We start from the raw sequence: 15,167 nt of genomic DNA, 5'->3' as shown, positions 1-15,167 counted from the left end.
TTCGAGATCACTTACTATCTAGGTACATTTACATTAGGATAACTTCAATTAGGTAGAAAAAATTGCGTATTTTCTGACGCGTAGATAGTGAGACATTATACAGAGAGATTGATATTACGATATTATTTGGTACATTGAAACTATTTCTGCAATAAATTTTGCTGTTTCAATCATTACCACAAAATCGACATCTGTAACAATGTCAGGCAAGCTACGTGGAGGTAATATTAAATGGGAAAATTCGACAGAAGGAAATGATGTATATGAAACAAAGCATAAAATGAGGTTGAGAGAATCGCCAAGGAATACGCAACAACCTGCTGTACCCGAAAACGAGATTGTTATAGAACCACGAAAGCGAGGTCGAGGTCCTTCTAAAAGGCCTTGTCTTAACAGAAATGCTTTAATGGCTCGAGAAAATCGGCTCAAGAAAAAAGCGTACCTAGAGAAAATAGAAAATAAGCTATTATTTTATCAGCAAGAAAACAAAAATTTAGTAAACATTATAAAAAGACAGGGTATTGACCTTAAACGGTTAACTGGTGAAGTTGCTTATTTCAAGAGCGTATTAAACAATAATACCAGTATTACTGCGTTATTGAAGACTATCAATGATGGTCTTCAAAAGATTAGTACACAGAAGAGGAATTCATTGCGTTTGAATCATGTTTCTGAGTGTCCAAATGAATTGGATGTTCAACACAAATGTACATGTTCTACAAATGTGAAGGAGAATATATTGAATACTCAAAATACCGATATATTTATTACAAATGTCAATAATGATTCATTGATTGAACGTGGTACAAGTAAAGATCCAAACAATGAATCATATATTAATTCCCAAAGGCAACTTGCTTGTAAGAATTCAAGCATTGATAAAATTTCTTCATCTTTTTTAGATTCGGATCACAATTATACTGTTTCCAAAAGTACAATAGTCAATGTTAAGAACAACCTTCAAAGTAAAGAAGAAACAAACTTAATAACATCAACTACCAATTTAATATCTGAAGATAATTATATGGATAATACAAAGGAGCTAAACAATTTATTACCAATTGCTCAAGCAGATTTACCCAATGCAAATGAAAAAAAAGATACTGATACCATTGGTATCGATTTTGATCAGTTTTCTTCTTTCAATATGGATATATTTGAAGATCTTCCAAAATGTGACGAGATGATGAATACAGTGGATAGTTTAAATGATGCATCCAACCTTTTTAAAGCAGATGAAATATCTCAAACTTTAGATAATACTGGAATCTGTCTTCATGTTAATTCAGACAAAGTATCTTTAGAGTTTTGTGCAATTTGTCATTTAAATAGTAAGAACTCGGGATCAAACTGAAGGGGGAATTGATCGTAAATCTTTTAAATCCACTCAATGACGAATCTCTGGAGAGGTCAACCAAAGATTTTGAACATATTTTCCGATCAGTGGATTATAAAAAGTTAATGAAAGTAATATGTTATTTTAGTTTGTTACTATGATTACTGAATTTAATGTAAAAAATTGTTACATATACAATAGAGGATATATCAATATTTTCAGGTGTATCAAGGAGAAATGTGTCAGCATGTTTGTCAGTTTGCTGCTGAAACATCATACAAATGCTTTTCACATGGAACGAAAGTTGCGTTATTAATATCTGTACTATATATATATAAATATGTACATAAGTACATAAATAATATACATGTATACGTATATATTTGTATATAAACGTGTAATATGTATACATATATATCTGTATATACATGTGTGATGTGTATACATATATATGTATGCAGACATATACATATGTGTATATGTATATATTTCTTTCTATTTACATTTTCACACCCATGTATGCATATATGTGTATACAGATAATGATACATATAAGCATATATGGCGTTTATTTTATAAGTGACTGATTTTTTTATGTAATGCTTTAAAATTATATCTAATAACATGTAGTGATAAAAAATATTTTTGTCACATGCTGCATCAATTGCTACTTTTTAAAAGTGGTATTTAGCAATATAAAAATTGTTTTGTAAGAAGTGTTTATTATGTTTGAGTCTATTGGATCTAATCTGTCCATTAGAACACTACAAAGCTTCTGTTTGTTACGTATAATGTTAAATCGTAACACTTCTGTTCCTCTGAGACTGTAATTATTTGCTTTTTACAGGATAATACCATATTGCCATTGAAGTTTGCTAACAACGATCATACGAAAAGGTGGGCGTTAATGTAATTTTATTAACCATGTATTTGAAACTTAGTACTATAAAAATGTGTTATATACATATTGTTAGATTTGTAACAAATGTGATTTGTTTGTTTGGTCTAGTTGAAGTTTGGCATGTCTGACACATTCTGTTTAATGTTTGGTGTAACATAGTATTTTGGAGCAATTACAAATAGTGCTTGTTGGGAAAATGTGTGGAATCACGATCGTCCCCCTTCTTTTCTATAAAATATATGATTTTATAATAAACAGGTTGAGTACGATTAAATCGATGCTTGTTTTTATACACGTGAAACAACATATATATTGCATTATGTAAAAGTTATCGCAAAAATTGTCCAAATATCAGTTTTGTATACTCTGTAATTTAATTTTCAGCTGTATCCCGAGGATTTTCAGCCATTATGGAACATTCCATCCACTGATCGAGTTGTATGGTAATTGAAGTTGAAATTAAAGAATTTAATAATAAATCTAATATTTCTTATATATTGTATTTCATAAATTATGTAGTAGTATGAATTAGATGCGGTTTTGCAAGTGTTAGAAATTTTATTACTTGCAGTCTTACATAAGCTTTAATAATGGAAAATAACATAAAGTATGATGAAAATGATTAGAGCAAATGTAAAAAATCATTTTTTGTTTCTGGAGGAAAAGAAGTGTATCGATTTTGTCATTATTACGATATACTTGTTTTAATGCATATACTATTTTTATATATTTTTATTATAAATTATTTATTTATTCATAACATACAGGCATAAATTTAAGATTTATGTAAATGAAAATTGTATATTTCTCTGTCGATTTGAGTATTTTGTAATTTTTAATTAAGATAAGTTGTTTTGTATAAAAATTTTATTGCTTATTTATAATAAATAATCTACTTTTTATACGTGTGAATAATTCAATTATCCATCCTTTTTTACTTACATTTATACAATAATATCCTTAAATTAATGTGTCAATCATTTTGTTATAAAATATGAAAATACAATTATGTCATGCCTATTTCAATTATAATGTATTATGATATTTGTTATACTGTACGATACTGCAATCAATATAAACGATTAAACTTTTTGAAGAGTCTGTATTTGATTTTTTCTTTAGTTAACATAATCATTTTCCTGCGTTTTAATATTTACGCAATAGGGAACTATATAACTTTGTACAAAGGATTCATAGTCACAAATATACTAGTTTAATAAGAAATAAACAATATAAATGATTACTCTCAAATTCCAAGGCGACTGAAAACATCCGGTTTCTTCACGTGCGCTACCGTTGCAATTCTATCGAAAGTTACTTGTTTAGTACTGCTTGTTTTAACCATTCCCAAACGTGCTTTTGCTGGTATCGAAGTTAACCTTTCTGAAGCTAACAAAAATATTGCATAAAAGTTAAAAAAATTGGTACAGTGAAAATTATAAAGATTCATATTATTATATAATTATAAAGAATTATAAAGATGTGTAAACAGTGTTATTGATGTTGGGCTACATACCTAGCTTTCCAGATGTAACATTGGATTTTATCAATCTGTTGTCTCTTAAAGATGTGTTGTTAAAAGAAATTCTTTTCGTTGTTTTCACTAATTGTGTAACACTATTTGACATAACTTTTCTATTTGCTTCTTGATCAGCTCGCATTGTGCCTACATTTTTTGGTACAATTTTATTTGTTGTAAGAATCGAAGTTCTTGTATTGGAACTTCTGCTTTTTAATATTCCTACACTATTTGTTCCATTTTTCAATATACCTGCTTGTGTTAAGATATTATCCTTTTTGGCATCTTTATCTCCTAATCGATTAAAAACACTCACAGATCTTTTAAGGATATCTTTCCCTAATCCAGTAATATTAAATGTCTGTGACGTTTCAGTTGGATTTGTTGTACTAGTTACAGAACTGTCACCTAGCCTGTCAAATACAGTTCGTTTTTGTTCTACGGAGTTTTTAAGAATTTGTTGACTTCTAGATGTTGATCCTTTTGGGAGTATTACAGTATATCCTACTTTATTATCTTTATTATCAAGTGATTTTAGTTTTTTAGGTGGTTCCTGCCACTCGTCTTCATTATTACTATCAAATTCATTGTCTTCTTTTAATTTTCTTTTAAGGATGGTCTGCTTCTTTTGATTAGCAAGATCTGTAATTATTTCACCTGATGTTGATGCTGATTTTTTAGCAACAACAGTTTTCTTGACCGAAGTTGTTGGAATCTTAACGATCTTTTTTGTGATTATTGCATCAGATTTAAGTTTAGTAGCAATAGCTTTAGAAGTAGAACTAGCTGCTTTTGTTGTTACTTTTTTAATCATTGGTTTGGGCTTTCCAACATTATCTTCTGTATCAACTAAGAATCTTTCACATGTTGTCTCTTCTACTACTTTTTTTGCATATCTTAAAATAGCAATCATATCTCCCATTAAAGTAATTCCCATTTCTTTGAGACTAGGTTTGTCCAAATCAGGTAACATGTCTGGTTTAATACGATTATTGGAAAACACAACAGCATGTTTTGTAGCTACATCTTGAGGAAATCCAGCTCCTTTAAAAAATTTTACCCAATATGCTATAAAAGAAAAAGATAGCAACAAATGATAATTTTTACACAAAAATTGAAAAATTAGGAAAATTACAAAAAATTCTACATACCTGATAATGATGATGCCATTTTACCGATTAGGTTATTTTTATTATTTGACACGATAATGTTTTATAAATAATTTCATACGTTAAAAATATATCATTCACAGACAAATTAACAATATTATTTCACATATTTTACAAAATTTGTTATATTGTACACAAATTCACTTAAAATAAATATTTTTGTGAACGAAAATATACTGTTTCGAATATATAGATAAGAAGAAATGTTCAATTATAATTTGTTGAAAAAAATATCACAGAATATTGTTAAAAAATGATAATAAACATCGGCATTCCATTGCTTGAAGCTTCAGGTCTATTCAGGTCTATTCATGTCTAGTCGCCTGTACATATATGAACACAAATGCATGAGTGAAATTGGAATGCTTAGATAAAATTTTAGAGAAAGTCTCATGTGGCGACACCACCGGCAAATATAAGCATTAGTCATAAGTGGCAATTTTTATTTATAAATGAATTGAAATTATCTTTAAATTTGTACACTATTACAAAATAAATGTACAATACATATAGCTCTGTGTAAAAGAAGTTATAAATTTCTAATAAAATGGTAATATTCATTAATTTCGTATAATATATTACAAAAATGTAAATTATCTGAACAAAAATTTATTATATTTTATAATTGAAAAGAACAATACTTATGTACGTTTTAAATTGGAAAGTATAATATATTTGAAGTAAGTAAGAAATTGAATATTGTAAGTTTGACTGATGCAATTGTTGCCGTTCTAGGTATAAAATGCTTATGCCTGCATGTCCGTGAAGTCTCGGAGGAATGGTGTTACTCTTGTTGTTTTGGAAATTTCACACGAATTACCGTACTATTTTTATCGTGTGTGGGTGAATCAGGTGTCATAGTCGTCTTTGATACTATTTTCGATATCTTCATATTCTCTAAGCCGTTTGCTGGGCGAGATTCGCGCTTAAAAGAAGAACGGAGGTTAGTTTCGGCAGATGTATTGGGGTATGTAGTTTTCTATGAAACCGAGTTTGAAACAAACCGATAAATGTAACAAGATTTCGTTGTGCTGTAAAAACCTTACGGAAATTCTTTGTTTATTTATAATGAATTCTTATTTAAATGCGATACTTTATCTTCTAAGCAACATTTGATTTTGTCTTTATTTGAATTTGTTGTATGCGTTATTTGAACAAGAATATGAATTTTGTTAATAGTAAACATACTTAACTAGGATTCATTCAGTTCTTTTTAATTTGTTTTTTGGACAGAGTTTACATATTATGAAATATCTATAAACTTAAGTTATGAACTTACATCGATATTTAACTGAATTTAGTTTTATAATTAGGTTTACATATGTTATGTTTGATTTTGTGAATACGTATTACAGATAATGATACATATTAGACATATACATAAAAAGAGGGATAATGTATTCTAGCATATTTTGTTAAGCAGTCTAATTAAGTTTTCGATCTACTGATAATATATATCACTGGAATACTTGATTGTATTATTACAATTCGCGGGGGTTAGCTACGAAAGCTGTTGCGTAGGAAGAGCGACAGGGTGTTGAGTAAGTAAATGGTACGGGTAGAATCAAGGAAAGCTAGCAACTAAAGTAATGAGCAAGGGTGAAAGAGAGAGAGAGAGAGAGAGAGCTCGCGCGCGCGCGAGAGAGAGAGAGAGAGAGAGAGAAAGAGAGCGATAGCGTGGGAGGGGAGGCTCGTGCGCCGGCGAGCAAATCGTGTGTCAGACTCGTGGCAGAGGGGTCAGCGCGAGAGAAAGAACGACACGAACCGAACATTTTCTGGACTTAGCGGGTACGTTTTCACGTTACAAAACGTACACCTTTTTTTCATTTTCAGTTATTTGTTCATTTTTCTTTATTTTTTCTCAAATCTTCATTTATTTTCTTTTTAACTTATATTTCCATTTTCTTTCTTTCTCTCTTTCTATCGCCTGTGCGCGCGTGTAATTTCCTTTTCGTTTTTTTTTTTTGTATCGGCAACTTACATTTTTTTATCAACAATGCATTTAGTCTTTATGATCAGTATTAGCGTGAAACAAGTGTAAGAAATGTCCGAACAAATTGTCAGTCTCGGTTATGATCGAGATCAGCATATTCAAGTGTTTGCTCGTTGATTTGTACATACGAAAACGTTTGTAGCTGTGTGACATAGAAATCATTTACATTTAAAGGAACGTGATATATCCGCGGAAGGATGAACGACATGGAAGCTTACGGGGATGGATACATGGAGCCCGAAGAAGAATGGGAGAGGGAAGGTCTTTTGGACCCAGCTTGGGAAAAACAGCAGAAAAAGGTGAGTTGAATTTGTCTCGTTTTTATTTAATAGAATTTTATATATTTCTTTTTGCTTCGATAAAAAAACTTCGATTTAGTTATATAGTACTGGACAACGATATATCATATTGCATATTGAGCGATTGAACTGGTATTTTAATGTTCCTATTTGTGTTGAGTACATTTGTTTAACCTACTTTTTTGTTTTGCAAATTTGTAAAATGTTATTATTATTTTCACAGTGAACGTGTTCATTCTGAACGTTTATCACTTACAGAATATTTGCCTACTAGATTTTTGAACTACTGTACATAACCTCACGGAGCACGATACGATTTTCAAATGTTGTATTAGGATACATACGACGGCATATAATAAGCGAATACATCGCATATGATCTTAATGATAATGAAAGTGTCTTATTTTAATTGATTTTATTTTATACAAATTATCAATAGTACGCGATTTTCGCAAATCGAACGAACTTTACTTTTTCAGAGTTAATTTTGTATTTATCGCAAAACATTTAATATCTAATTTTAGTTTCATTTCTGAGAGAAAGACTATCGCTGTTGTCGCTGATCTTCTATTTCTTGTACATGTTTATGCTTTCCATTATACGTCCGAAATATCTTCTACTTCTCTGTGAATTGTAGGTATTATATTTTAAGATGCTGTGTATAGAGATTAAAACGCAAAGTGTCTTCGATTAACAATGAACGTTTCTTTGACGCAAATTTTGATTCGTAATATACGGAGAGATAATTATGCTAGAAGAAATACCCGGAGAAGATACAAGGGTAGCAGATTAATACGGTGTCAATTGATAAAATGGAACAGCTTCAAGTACGCGTTGAAAATGTTTTCTTCATTTTTGGCAGAGGCTCAAGGCTCTCAAGACCGACTCGATTACATGGGACGTTAGATGTGGCAGCCCTTTGGATTGTATTTTCAGACTTTATGACAAAAATAATCGAGCACTGAGTCATTTTAAGCTATCGTAGTTTCGTTGATGTTCCTCGATTTTTGATCGTTGAAATAAGATTGCGATATCGTCGGTTTCATTGGCACATGCGACAATTTTGTGATTATTTCGTTACTGGATCGTTTCTTCATTTGTATCAGTCTCGAAGTATCGTTGTTAGAAATACTTAGATATGTAAATTATTACGGAACTATGTTTGTCTGACAATTGGCTCGATGAACCAGAGCCGAGTGGAGTTCTTACAGAATTTGAATCTTATGAAATTACCGTTTCTAATTTTCGTTCCCTATTTTCAGTCTTTTGCCAATGAGAGCTTTATCTTGATATTAATCTTATCTTGATATCACATTCCTGATGTGTTAGTTAATTTATCGATGTTAAATAACACAAATCTGATATTTTTATCGATAATTTATCATATGCTCGAAATAATTTTCAATGTTCTTATTGTTATCATTTTTCGAATTCACAATTTTCAAAAGATATTTTAATTTGCTTACTTAACATTCTAGAAATAAAATCTAAAGATTTGTAGATACTTTTATCTTGGTTATTAAGCATTTTTTGAGGGATATTTTTGACACGTTAACAATCACACTTTAAGATACATAGTACGTAGACTAATTGGAAAAAATCTTCGTGTGATAATATTTCAACCACGAAAGTATATTTATTTCCTTTAAAAGAAAAATAAGAGTTTCATCTCTCTCGTCCTTCATATTCTCATTAATTACCAATAGCATATTTATATCGTTTAATATTTTCATACATGTATCTTTCATACAATGATTAAATATATAGATAGTAACATATTCGGGAAACTAAGCTGTCGGCTAGTTAACTGTATAATTTCTCATAAAATCTCGGCCACTTGGACGGCTTTCGAACTGCGCACGAAACATTCCGGGGGACGGTGATAGGCATTTTTTTCTTTCGCTTTCAAATGGGTCACGTTGCTTGATGCTTTGCGAAAACTCGCTGTTCTTGCGCTTGTTTCACGATTTCCGTTTGACTTTATCTACTTACGAACATCTTGAACGAAACGACTTCTTTCTTCAAATTGCCGAAATTTTTCTATAATTTTGTCGCGTCATTCGAATTAGCTTTGATCCACAGGCTTCGTCTTCGCTGGATACGATCTGTACACGAAAGATACCAACTTAATTGGCTGTTAATTACAGGTTCTCGTTGACGTCTTAATTTTTATTCGCAATCGCATTCTGTGCATAGATACGTGTAATAGAGAAATTTGCGATTGTTGTGGTGGTGAAGTACACTAACGTAGAAACGTGTTGTTGCGGAGAATCGTCGAAGGTTACGGAACTGCTTATCTAGTGTTACTGTCAACTGGTTATTTTACGTGGTGCGATACGGTGATACTCGTTACGGTTCGTCAGGGATATAACAGCACTCATGTATATAAGTATATACTTACTTTCTTCGTCGTTTACGTTTGCACGGAGCTGACATTGCTATATATATATATATATAGATAATGCACGCGGTCGAAGACATCGATCATATTCTCTGATCGATCGCCGTTTTCAAATTTAACCGGCGTTTATGCCGGTCGTTCACGACACGATCTTACCTGCGATTGTGTAAAGTATGCTGTTCTCTGTTGTCGCACATTGCTCCAAGATCTGATCGTGTAGCGTTCGTGTGAGTAGGGTTCGTAAAGTGACAGCGTGTTACGTATAATCTTTCGATAGGACGAAAGAAGAAAAATCGTTTTAAAAACAATTTGTAACGCGTTCCGGCGATAACAATGAATTGTTTTATCAACCAGAAACTGTACGAATATTGGAAGTTCCAAAGATAGGGGAGGCGCAGAGTTAAAGTTGCGAACGAGCGAGAGCTATCGATCGATTTCTTACTCGATGCGAGCAGAAGATCGTTAACCTTTGAGAAGTTTCGGCTGTACGCCAAATCTTAGATTGGAATCGGGTGACCCACGCATGCTATGCACCAGTAAGTCGATTGTTATGCGATGATAAGTTCCGCGCGCCTGAACACCTTTGCCGGCTGTTTATTGCGAATTCCGCGATTACGCTTCGTTAAAATGCAATCGACACCCACGTTTTACTATTTTCAGCCAACTATTCGCCGTTTGCAAAGGTCGAACGATAATTACGCGAAATATCTGCGTTCAGTGTAACCGGTTGGAATGGTTTCTTGAATGAATTTTCAGTATTTCCACCCGCTGCGGTGATACTGTCCGCAAATAGAACGTCGACCATGATATTTTCCGTTACGTATGATCTTCCAGGATTATTTTCGGCATGTTGTGCGTAGAGAAACGCAATTGATGGCGCAGAGTAACATCTTTTTCCTTGAATTCCTTTACCTCAATCGTTTACATCGCGCGAACCAAAGTCATTGAGTTTCCGCGGCCGATTAGCCCGCGGCGCTACATAACGCGATGTTCAGTCGATCGGTTACGCGACACATTCTCTAGGATCTATCGCAAATAGGACGACGATGTTGCTGAAACCGCTGAACCACTCTTGTGAAACATGTAAAAATTTCATTTGTTTCATGTAACTAATGTTATTTGATCTAACCGGCCGCATCGCCACCTGTGCTTTATTTCAACGCCGGAATAATAGAATGCTGCGAACCGATAATGTGTTCGTACACCGGTTCTCGTAAATATCTTTTACAACAGTTTCATTGCTACGCGATTTTCACGTGTATCATAAAAGTAACTTGGCAATTTCGTTCTCCTGTCGCTCTATCTCTTACTTTATCGTACATTTTGGCCTTAAATTCGTGTGTTTCAAGGTACAGCGGAGTTGCGTAGAAAGGATTCGTTAATTGACCGCTTTGGCCAATAATTTTTCACCGATTACGAAGGATATGTATATGTATATGTACGTATAGCGCGTCGTGTAACTGTTAATGGTAAGAACAGAGTAGAAGTTTCAGCTATCTTATGGAAGTTTGACACAAACGAAAAGAAATTCAATGCCAGAATTTAAGAATAGATATAAGTTGCAAGCGTGTTCACGCGCGATATTTAGAATTTGGGTTACGTGAATTATGTGCATCGTATTCAGGGCGTTTCGTGTTTAACTGCGTTTATTTTTGGTGCAACTGCAGGTAGCTGTAAAAATTTTGTGTAGACAGTCGGATTTATATACTTTTCTACTTACATTTGTCCCGACAGGCCGTTACAACGATATAGCCAGCAAAAGATTTATTTGATCGTGCGTAGCGTGAAATGATTTTGGCGATCGATCGTTCGATCGACCGAGAGTATATCTTGCAAATAAAAAACATCTGTTTATATCGTGTCATTAACTCATTGACACGCGAGACATTCTTTCCGTTTATAAAAGGATGGGCATGAGTCACGAACGTAAGTAAAGAAAACCTCGTAACTCCATTGTTATTCTGTACAACTACGATTGTATAGTTTGTTTACATAACTCGATATTCGGTTTACTTTTGTAAAGTTACCGTTTATGTAACGGAATTTATTTGTCCGGTAATATTTGTAACCTTTTGTATTGTGCAATTACAGGAAAAAGCAAAGAAACGTTGGATATTTATAGAAATACAGCAATAGCTACGATGAAAAAGTTACGAGATTATAAAATCCTCGCGAATTCTCACGAAACTTATTTTTGAAACAGAATTCGGTTCTTCAAGAGAAACACGACCATGGTTCTCGTATAGATATAGATCAAATGATTTATCAGCAATGAATTTAATCGTGTTGTAATTTCTGTGCCATTCATCAGTTTTCAATTTTTCCTTTATTTCTAACTTTTTTGCTTAGCCGTTGAAATAGAGCGCCCCTGCCCCCCCCCCTCGCTCTCTTCCTCTTCGGTTCCAGTAAATATATCGGTGATTGAACTAAAATCCAAATAGCTTATACCTACGAATGATAAATTAAAGAATGTGGAAATATTAATTTAATATTCTGATTGAAAATAAAACGGATCAGAACGTGTTCGAAATGCTTCAGCGCTCAGCGCGGGAGGAGTCAATGTTTTACAAATAGATCTTAGAGCGCTCGTAGAAGTTAAGGTGGCTCATGTCCAATTTTGGCCGGTCGCGCTTCACGCTAGCCGTATTAAATTTCAGACAATATTTTTCTCTCTCTGCCCATTCCCCTTTAAAAAAATTTACAAGTATCGATGTCGTTTCCTTTTCACATCTTTATGCATTTTTCAACAATCTAGGGGTTGACTGTAACGATGTTATCAATAATATCGTCAAATCAATGATTGTATATAATATTTGTTTTTATCGAACTTATTATATTGTATTCTCGGAGAGATATAATTTGTAATTAATGAAATAATAAGAAACGTGTCTGTTTCCAACATTTATTTATGTTACCATGCTACACTATTCTTTAATTGTATTTCAAACTAAATTAAAAGCTTTTTTTTTGTAAGATATGTTCATTAATGCTACATGCTATATATTAGAAGATAGGAGAAGAAGATATCTGTGTGATATTTATTTTTGTATAAATCGAATATTGCAATATTTAACAAATAAATAACTGTTTTTCAAATAAAGTATGTTTCAAGTCAATTGCTTCATTTAACCATGGGATATGGTATAAAGTAATTGAGATCGTTATCGTGTGTTTGAGTATATCGAATTTTATGCTTCAAGATATCAAAGGTTTGAAAATCTTTAGCCTGGGCAATGGGAAGCACAGTTTAAGAACCGGGACAGGAGATATATATAGCAGGAGGGATTGGGGTCGTTACTAAAATATATGCTAAGCAGCATTCAAGCTCAATTCTCCATTTTAAATTCTTTGTAACCGTGAAATATTACTGTTTAATCGATCCTGTAGAGATTGAGATATTAAGAAAAAAGATATCGAGATATTATTGAGAAATTAGAAATAGATAAATAGAAAATGAGTGAACATCAATGTTATGTTTATATTTGCAGACATTCACAGCATGGTGCAATTCGCACCTTCGCAAAGCTGGAACCGCTATCGAATCGATCGAAGAAGACTTTAGAAATGGACTGAAATTAATGTTACTACTTGAAGTAATTTCTGGCGAAACTCTGCCAAGACCAGACAGAGGCAAAATGAGGTTCCACAAGATCGCGAATGTGAATAAAGCTCTTGATTACATTGCCAGTAAAGGTGTAAAATTAGTTTCTATCGGAGCAGAGGGTAAATATCATGATTCTTTGAACAGTTCCTTGTAGGAGTTGAGTAAAGTTGAATAAAATGCAAGGTCATTGTTTAATTTTTACCAGAAATCGTGGATGGCAACTTGAAGATGACATTGGGCATGATCTGGACCATCATTTTGAGATTTGCTATTCAAGACATTTCTGTGGAAGAAATGACTGCTAAAGAGGGTCTTTTGCTGTGGTGTCAACGTAAAACTGCACCGTATAAAAATGTCAATGTTCAAAACTTCCATCTATCCTTCAAGGATGGTTTGGCGTTTTGCGCTCTCATTCATCGTCATCGCCCTGATTTGATTGATTACAATAAACTTAGCAAGGATAATCCTTTAGAAAATTTGAACACTGCCTTTGATGTTGCTGAAAAGTATCTCGACATTCCTCGTATGTTAGATCCCGATGGTAAGTATATATATATATATATTTCTTTTTTTTTAAACGTTTCGTCACATTCAAAGCAAATGTTAAATGCGTTACACTTTGCATACTGTCGATTAATGTGATAGAGATATTTTTTAACCAAATAGTTTAGGCATTTTGTTGGGGTTCAGGATGGAACTACGATCAGATGAGCTTTTTCTGTCACTTAAACGAATAGATTCTTAATATTATATTCCCTTGATATCATATAGATTTGATCAACACACCCAAGCCAGATGAGCGTGCAATCATGACGTACGTGTCCTGCTACTACCATGCGTTCCAAGGTGCTCAGCAGGTCAGCGTAAAGAAATGCGTGTTGTTCCCTTACTTTGGTTACAAAACGACCTGTGCTATCTTTCACTAATACACTATCATCGTATACTTACACTTAACAGTGTTTCATCATGCTAATTTCATTGTATAACTTATACTTGTTTTATGTTCAAATGCTACGTACTTACAGACAAAATGTTGACTGTTGGAAAGATTTTCTTGATTTATCTATAGGTTTGTTTCCATTACCCCTACAATGTACACTGTACAGCCAATTCATGATATTAGCTAGAGACAATTAATATATTTCTAATACATCAATGAGAATTACAAATATCAATTAAAATTACACTCCTTGATAGAAGACAAACAAAATTTTTCAGTGGACATTCTTAAGCTAACATTGCATGGTTTGAGTTTTTCCGAATGTGTTTTTCTAGATATGCGAAATACAGCAATGCCTGATGAGAGAGCTGTGATGACCTACGTTTCCTCATACTACCACTGCTTTAGCGGTGCACAAAAGGTGTGTGTTTGCATTTGAAATTAACCTATAACACATAAAAATCGTATTATCTGTGTACAATTTACTCGTTGAATGTTTAACCACAACTAAATTGGAAACAAATTTCCGATGATATGCTTTTACCCAAACATATCGACGCACATATAGCGGTTACAACGATACATTGAAGATCTCTGTTTCATAAGGCGAATTTCTACTTTTCATTGTAGGCAGAGACTGCCGCAAACAGAATATGTAAAGTTCTAAAAGTGAATCAAGAAAATGAGAGACTCATGGAAGAATACGAACGACTGGCATCTGATTTACTGGAATGGATAAGACGAACCATGCCTTGGTTGGCTAGTCGTCAGACCGATAATTCCCTTGCCGGTTGTCAGAAAAAATTAGAAGAATATAGAACGTACCGTCGTAAGCATAAACCACCGCGAGTTGAGCAAAAAGCCAAACTCGAAACGAATTTTAACACTTTACAAACGAAACTGCGACTCAGCAATCGACCTGCTTATATGCCAACTGAAGGAAAAATGGTATCCGATATAAATAAGGCTTGGAAAGGTAAAATATTCTAACACTTGTGTCAACTC

General features: G+C 33.0%; 3 protein-coding genes across 11 annotated transcripts in view; 2 read left to right on the top strand and 1 right to left on the bottom strand.

Moving 5' to 3' along the window:
- Nucleotides 1-38: 38 nt before the first annotated feature.
- Nucleotides 39-3,139, top strand: LOC126864302 (uncharacterized). 5 transcript variants are annotated; one of them, XM_050615549.1, is made up of 5 exons: nucleotides 41-809; nucleotides 903-1,467; nucleotides 1,559-2,233; nucleotides 2,346-2,495; nucleotides 2,622-3,139. In XM_050615549.1, exons 1-2 carry the CDS (start codon nucleotides 200-202, stop codon nucleotides 1,352-1,354), a joined length of 1,062 nt encoding a protein of 353 aa, XP_050471506.1. In that variant the 5' UTR covers nucleotides 41-199; the 3' UTR covers nucleotides 1,355-1,467; nucleotides 1,559-2,233; nucleotides 2,346-2,495; nucleotides 2,622-3,139. The 5 variants fall into 5 exon arrangements, with proteins under 5 accessions (XP_050471502.1, XP_050471503.1, XP_050471501.1 ...); XM_050615545.1 differs by having other exon boundaries at nucleotides 39-1,457; XM_050615546.1 differs by having other exon boundaries at nucleotides 39-1,457; nucleotides 1,538-2,233.
- Nucleotides 3,140-3,319: 180 nt separating this feature from the next.
- Nucleotides 3,320-5,289, bottom strand: LOC126864299 (uncharacterized protein C19orf47 homolog). The gene is made up of 3 exons (XM_050615537.1): nucleotides 4,908-5,289; nucleotides 3,754-4,824; nucleotides 3,320-3,626 (listed from the first exon to the last, which is right to left on the bottom strand). Exons 1-3 carry the CDS (start codon nucleotides 4,924-4,926, stop codon nucleotides 3,484-3,486), a joined length of 1,233 nt encoding a protein of 410 aa, XP_050471494.1. The 5' UTR covers nucleotides 4,927-5,289; the 3' UTR covers nucleotides 3,320-3,483.
- A 370-nt stretch (nucleotides 5,290-5,659) lies between these two features.
- LOC126864275 (alpha-actinin, sarcomeric) overlaps nucleotides 5,660-15,167 on the top strand; it is a 14,234-nt gene continuing 4,726 nt past the window's right edge. Inside the window, exons 1-7 of one of the 5 annotated variants that reach the window (XM_050615461.1) lie at nucleotides 5,660-5,868; nucleotides 7,093-7,217; nucleotides 13,107-13,341; nucleotides 13,428-13,763; nucleotides 13,994-14,083; nucleotides 14,498-14,583; nucleotides 14,793-15,138. In XM_050615461.1, the coding sequence (XP_050471418.1) occupies nucleotides 7,116-7,217; nucleotides 13,107-13,341; nucleotides 13,428-13,763; nucleotides 13,994-14,083; nucleotides 14,498-14,583; nucleotides 14,793-15,138 (1,195 nt within the window). In that variant the 5' untranslated portion in view covers nucleotides 5,660-5,868; nucleotides 7,093-7,115. Of the gene's footprint in view, nucleotides 5,893-6,181; nucleotides 6,714-7,092; nucleotides 7,218-13,106; nucleotides 13,342-13,427; nucleotides 13,764-13,993; nucleotides 14,084-14,497; nucleotides 14,584-14,792; nucleotides 15,139-15,167 lie in introns of those variants that run through there. The other 4 variants (XM_050615459.1, XM_050615460.1, XM_050615458.1 and 1 more) reach the window with 4 other exon arrangements.

This window comes from Bombus huntii, chromosome 3 (assembly GCF_024542735.1).
Source record: "Bombus huntii isolate Logan2020A chromosome 3, iyBomHunt1.1, whole genome shotgun sequence".
NCBI lineage: Eukaryota > Metazoa > Arthropoda > Insecta > Hymenoptera > Apidae > Bombus > Bombus huntii.
The sequence above is the reverse complement of the archived record's forward strand: the minus strand, read 5'-3'. Positions and strand labels throughout refer to the sequence as shown.